General features: G+C 50.2%; 1 protein-coding gene across 4 annotated transcripts; it reads right to left on the bottom strand.

Moving 5' to 3' along the window:
• Positions 1-492: 492 nt before the first annotated feature.
• Positions 493-4,967, bottom strand: LOC112565659. Of its 4 annotated transcripts, none has more exons than XM_025241270.1 (5): positions 4,844-4,967; positions 3,443-3,893; positions 2,711-2,873; positions 2,060-2,182; positions 493-1,342 (listed from the first exon to the last, which is right to left on the bottom strand). In XM_025241270.1, the coding sequence occupies exons 2-5, from the start codon at positions 3,567-3,569 to the stop codon at positions 847-849; spliced, it is 909 nt and encodes a 302-aa protein (XP_025097055.1). In that variant the 5' UTR covers positions 3,570-3,893; positions 4,844-4,967; the 3' UTR covers positions 493-846. The 4 variants fall into 4 exon arrangements, with proteins under 4 accessions (XP_025097055.1, XP_025097057.1, XP_025097056.1 ...); XM_025241272.1 differs by having other exon boundaries at positions 3,443-3,692; positions 4,844-4,950; XM_025241271.1 differs by lacking the exon at positions 4,844-4,967 and adding an exon at positions 4,643-4,788.
• Positions 4,968-6,865: the final 1,898 nt, after the last annotated feature.

Below are 6,865 nucleotides of genomic sequence, written 5' to 3' on the forward strand. Positions count from 1 at the left end.
TGTGTATGCGCGTGCACTGCATAATACGCTGTTTTGAAAATATTTTGCGTGACTTTATTTAAAGCTTGTCTCGTCTAGTGTACATGTATTTAAGTATGACTATCTCATTACAAGTATTAGTTGCTTTCACTCTTCGCTCCATCAAGTCATTACGTGAGTGTAACGTCACTGACGTAGTCGCTGTTACTGCCAGCAGCACAAACGTCACGACGTTAATTATTGACATGGACAACCGCACCATCCCAAGCTTCGAACCACCAGGGTTTATTTTTGTTTCAAGTAGTCGTTGTTTTCTCACAATCTGAAACTTTGATAATAAAACCACTTTACAACTCAGCCTGCTGTCCTTCGCTTGTCGCAGCACGTGACATGACTGCGTGTGACATAAGAGTGAGTGTCAGCACGTGACTCGAGCGTCTGTCACATGACAGCACAAACAGGTCAGGTTGGGTAGCGCCCTCTGTGTTCAGACAACAGAACGAGCGTCACGCGACCGAAAACAAATCTTTCTGTTGCACGCACGTGCACGACACACACGCAGCACGAGATTACATGAACAGGTGACACACACACACAGATACCCGCAAACACGTGCACAACACTCACACAGAGGCTCACAAATACACACACACACACGTGCGCTCACTCGCACGCAAGCACGCACGCGCCGAAAGTCCGCGGCATTTTGCCTGAGATAAACATGATGACGGTTAGGGTCAGGGCACCTAACCTTCAGTCGTTACGTCATCACCACAGCCAGCCTAGTGGTCAGCACCACCACGTGACGTAACCACTAAGGTTATTTCACGACACGTCACAGCGCAGTTTGGCTGGCAGCAGCGCCCCCTACAAGACAACGCAGACTGCGGACGTGGAGAAGCCGCTGTCGTGTGACTGATGTCGTTGTCGGTCATCGCTGCTCGCCTTCATCGTGTCGTCGGCCTTGCTTGGCCTGTAGATGGCGTCTTTCCTCAGCAGGGGCAGCAGGTGCTTGTGGCCATACTTGAGGGCAGCACCGTACAGGGTCAGGGGATGGAAGGGCTGGAAGAAGTTCTCTTTGTGGGAGAGGTCGCTAGTGTGGAGGTCCACCGCCTGGTTGCACAGCAGGAACTGCACGCGCTGACCATCGCCCGCCATGACGGCGTGGGCGACCTCGATGGACGCCTCGTTGTCCACCAGGTGCTTGAGCAGCTTGGGGTCCACGTCCGGCGTCTGCCTGGCGAACTCGATGAGTGACTGGCCCTGGCGCGACACGTTGATGCGACACCACGACTTGACCAACACGTTGACGGCAAAGGTTTTGTTCTGCTGGACCAGGTGCCAGTAGCCGGGAGACAGTTTTCTGCGAGCAGAAGGCACAGATGGGCGACACGCTTGTCATGAAGACAACAAAGGTGATAACACAAAACATCAAAGTGAGAGCGAGGCTGCGATGGAGGAAAAGAAGACGAGGGAGGTACCGACCAAAAACTGAATAAAATAAGACGCCAAAAAAACTTCACGGAAAAAATTAAATAAAATATGATTCATTAAGTTAAAAATAAAATGGAGCAAAGGTGAAGGCACGAAAATGTTTGACCGAAAACAAGACCGAATGAAAAAATTCCTATAGAAAGACATGAGAGGAAAATTTGCTACAAAAGAAACAAACAGCAGAAAATAATAGTTGAGACACAGGTCATCAAGAAACTTGGAAGAAGATGAAACAGAAAAGTTTACACATTAGTCGGCAAGACAGTCTTTGTACAAAGCAACCTGCTCACAACAATCTTTTGTTTACACGACATTTTGTTTACCACAGCGACACAAAGTGACCCCTGACGTCACAGGACAGTTCCTGTAAGACGGTATGTTGACAGGCATACTGCATACAGCATATTGCATATTGCATACTTGTCAGAAACCTGTTGCTGTGACAGTCGCTGTGGGCGCACACCAGACCCTGCACGTACCCTGTCACAGCTCAAACATCAGGACAGTAGCCGCTAGGGCATTATCTCCCTTGATGATGGAGTTGACAAGACGTAAGCGCGACAACTCAGTTCCTGTTGGCACTGACCTCAGGACGGAGACGAACTCAGCGACAAAAAGTTGGCAGTGACGTTCGGCCAGTTTCTCTTCGTGACCCCTGACCTCCGCCCCGCACTTTAACAAGGACGTCATGACCTCCAGCAAGCCGTACCTGTAACAACGCGACAAATACGTCACACATCAAGACTGACATAAACGTGTAAATGTGATGTCACATACGGTGAATAATATGTAGTTAATGTGCAAATGAGAGAGGTTAGACGTGACGTATTTACTACGTGAGAGGAGCTAGACGTGACGTAGTTACTACGTGAGAGGGGTTAGTCGTGACGTAGTTACTACGTGAGAGGATCTAGACGTGACGTAGTTACCACGTGAGAGGGGTTAGTCGTGACGTAGTTACTACGTGAGAAGGGTTAGACGTGACGTAGTTACTACGTGAGAAGGGTTAGACGTGACGTAGTTACTACGTGAGAAGGGTTACTCGTGCTCCGAGAAAGCAGGAGGCGACGCAGAGAGACGGACGAGAGTTTGGATGGAGAGACAGCGAGGTGGACAGGTAGAAGCGGGGAAAGGGAGGGACGAGCAGGAGGAGACTGGGACAGAACTGAAGACAAGCAGGACACGCGAGGCGTCACACCTGAGACAAACACGGGGGCTGGGTGTTGTTTAGTCTCACCTGATGGACAGCTGCAGGGCAGTGACGTCATGGAAGTCCGCGATGTCAAGGTCGACACCCGCGTTGGAGAGCACGTACACCAGGGGCACGAACTTCACCTCCGTCATGGGGTTGGCGCTCATGGCAACCAGGTGAAAAAGCGTGCGGCCGGTGTTAACACAGCCTACAACATAACAACAGCCTCCACTCCGTCATGGTGTTATTGTTTATAAACATGCAGCACAACAACTTCATGAACTGTCACATGGCAACCGCCACTGACCCTGGACTTCCTCAGACAACGTTCCCTCCACCCTTAGGCCGCCATGTTGCTAGTGCGACACGTGACATCATCACCACACAAACTGAAGTGTAAGTACCTAAGTATAAGCACATACGTGTGTGTAAGTGTAACTCCCGAAGTGTAAGTCTATGTAAGGGTAAGTGTATTTAAGTGTATGTAAGTGTCAGTGGGAGTTTACCAATGTACGTGTGGCCAGTGACACGTGATGTAAGTGCCGGAAGTGACGATGAGTACTGGCCTCATTGTCGTCAAGTTCACAAACTTTGAAATACTGACAGATGAAAGCGCAGACGACACAAGTTAAAGATTTGTTGTCAAAATGGCAGCCACACAATCAAAGGTGAGTGAGTGAGTGAGTGAGTGAGTGAGTGAGTGAGTGAGTGTGTGAGTGTGAGTGAGTGAGTGAGTGAGTGAGTGAGTGAGTGAGTGAGTGTCTGTGAGTTACTCACGGATGTGAGGGTCTTCGCCTTGCTCCAGACACAGAAGAGCGAGCTGTGAGTCATGTTTAGTAACACACTGCGCTATACTGTGCTTGAGGAAGTCCTCGGCCAGCTGCACATCCCGCTGTGCGGACATCACTGACCCAGCAGCCACCTCGGCCTCATCCGGGTGTTGAAGCCTTCAGGGTCCTGCGTCAGGCAACATCCGGGTGTTGAAGCCTTCAGGCTCCTGCGTCAGGCAACATCCGGGCGTTGAAGCCTTCAGACAGAGACTTCAGTGGTCAGTGTGGGGAACCTCCATTGCCGGCAGCAGGAGAGGTTGAGAAGCTCAGTGGAGGAGGAGGTGAACCGTTAGAGTTGTGGTGGGATGAGTGGAGTGGGGTGGGTGGAGTGGTTGGGGGGAGCAGATCAATATGGAGGGTCCAGACAGAGAGCCGGCGTCTTACAGCAACGGCAGCCACTGCAGCAAAGCATCAGCAATGCACTGAAGGCGGACAGATCGAAGTTGTGTCAGTCACTGTCAGTCTCAATCAATTATGTATCATTCAGTGTCAGTGTCAGTGTCAGTCCCTGACAGTGTTGATCTCAATCAGCTGTCAGTGTCAGTCCGACGAAAGAAGAGGGAGAAAGGTTAGGTACGAAACAAAAGACAGTCAGACTTGTTAAAAAGTAGTCAATGAATTAAAAGTCCAACTGTACTGGAAAATAGAATTCATGACAGAAGATGACATTTCATTATCAGCATGAAAATACATGTGTACATACGCGCGTGTGTGTGTGTGTGTGTGTGCGCGCGCGCGTGTGTGTGTACATCTGTGTGTGTGTGTGGCTGCCTATCACCCTAACAGAAGCGATCCCCATCAAACCAGAGCCGTTAGGGACACAATGGGAGAGTGCGAGAGAGAGAGAGAGCGAGGGAGGGAGAGAGAGGGAGTGAGAGATGGGGGACCACAGAGGAAGGAGGAGAGCGGAGAGAATTGGGGGAAGACAAATCCAGTGAATGAAGTGAAGAGGAGGAAAGCTTACCAGAGTGGAATTTACCTGGGCATACATTAACGGTTAGTCAGCTGGTGCAGCTCAGCGGTTACTTATTGTTTGGACCGTTTCCAAAGACACGAAGAACTGTTACTCGTGTTGGAAGAAGAAATAAAGTCTTTAACAAGCAACAATGGAGTGAGAGAAAGTAATAAACACAAAGATACAGCTCACTTTATCTGTCTCGTGTAGACGAGTGCAGACTACGGGTGGTACTATGTCCGTTGTGCTCTCCTCAATATGTAATAACAACAATTAATGCTGTGTATTAACGGTGACAGTTGGTATGTCTGCGTGTGGCGGTCACGTGACTGTGTAGCTACCTTTCATTCCACTGAGTGATATGAAACAGTTGGTGACTTGTCGCTAACTCACCTGTTGCTTAGGTCCAAGCCAGGTAAAAACACGGCCACCTCATGCTCCATAGGTAAACACTGTGTAAGACACACCTGACCTACCTGTGCAGCTACCTGCTACTTATAAGCGCTCCAGGACAAATCACTTAGACGTCAAGGACTTCAAAGGGTCGGTGTCGGTGTCAGGTGTGACACGTGTACTACTCATGTGCTACCTGCAGACAACCACGTGGGCACTAACATCAGGGTCTCAGACACTGCGAGAGGTTTCAGTGGACACTAAAGACATGTGAATGTGAGTGGAGTTCACCAGAGTTCACACCAGAGGGTGAAGTGAGCTGCAGCTGCTCAGTGGGTCCGTCATGTGGGGAGCACCACAATGTGTCCTCAGTGGGAACCGCAGTTCCGTGTGACATCACGTCACGTCACGTCACAAAGCTGGTGTGAAGATCACGTCACAGACCGTGTATAAACATGACGTCACAGGGCTGTGAGGGCTGAGAGCTGCACGCAGCTTCGTGTAGCCATCAAGTGACGCCACACTCGTGGTGCACACACGACACCCTGGTGCTACAAGGACCCCTTGCTTGCGCCACCAGGCTGTGCCCCTGGCCTGCATGCCCCAGCGTGTTACGGGGCACACCCAGCGATCTCCCGCCTATTGATCTCCACACAGAGCTGCACACACCGCCCCTGGCTGGCGGACGTGGCTCTGTGGTCAGCACACAGTCCGGCGCCCACAGTGCCTCCACCCTAGACATGGACATAGTGCATGGTGCCTCCACACTAGACATGTGTAGGTGGACTGCTGTCTGTCTGCCGAGACCAACGCTTAGCGTCTTGCCAACTTCTCCGCTGTTAGTCTCGGCGAGCCGCAACAATGAATGTGACTAAGCCGGAAGCTTTGTAGTCTCATGCCTACAAGTTCGTGGTTACACACAGGTACAGCGGCCCCAGTCTAGTTTGACTGCACCATGGTATAGGGCTATAGGCTACACCATCCGAGCTGTGACGTATGTAGGATCGTGTAGACGCCATAGTACAAGTCACACCATCCTAGCTGTGACGTATTGTCACTGTGCTGTGATCGTGTTGACACCTACCCTGGGTGGGGGAGACACTGTGGTGCGCGTGGTCAGTGCGCTGGACAGTCAGGACCGATGATGGAGTCGCTGGTGAAAAGGTCTTGAGGACTGTGGTAGGAAATTAACCTCGTCACCCGATGTCCTACAGTCGCTAGGATAATGATCTTCCCCACCCTGTTGTGTGGTGTAACACTCTCACAGTTCTTGCTGTCACGCCCTGATAGTTGTGTGCCCTGGTCTAAGTGTTTGTGTAATAGAATAATGCTTGGTGTTGTAGTCTAAGTGTTTGTGTAATAGAATAATGCTTGGTGTTGCAGTCTAATAGTTTTTGATGCTACTAACAGACTTGGACTGGCGCAGCTGAGATCACTCTCAAGCCTGTGACCAGTTTATACTTTATTCCATCTGTCTGCTCACTTGTTTCTGTGGCCGCACTGTGCACCACCTGCATTAGTTTGCATGTCTGCCGTGTAAGGATGTGCAATCCGAGGTCTTGCAGCCGCTGTTGCTATTGAACTTGGCTGAGGCCGTGTTCCTGGAGGCCATCTTTTCCACCAGCCATCACTCTGCCAACGACTTCCGCTTTCAGTCAGTTCACACAGTTCTAAATTATTGTGTAAGCCTCCACCCACTCATCGTCGTCTTCACACAGGCCAAGGCAGGTTGTCGCACACAGTGTATAATGTTCACAGAGGCATTGGTACAGTCACGGGAGTGAACTTTGCCCTATGGATGTGTCACCAATGATGATTATTATCAATATAAAATCCAATGGTCATTATCGTAAAGTCATTAATTCAAGATTTAGTGAAGAATATTCCACGTGACTTGCACAAGTGATTTACGCCACTTGACTTGGCAGGATGGAAATGTGACAAGGGAGGCAATCAGCGGACCTGATTAACTGTCATCGCCTGTCATCACCTGTTGATCGTCCCTCATCATCTTCACCATCA

This window comes from Pomacea canaliculata, linkage group LG6 (genome assembly GCF_003073045.1).
Source record: "Pomacea canaliculata isolate SZHN2017 linkage group LG6, ASM307304v1, whole genome shotgun sequence".
NCBI lineage: Eukaryota > Metazoa > Mollusca > Gastropoda > Architaenioglossa > Ampullariidae > Pomacea > Pomacea canaliculata.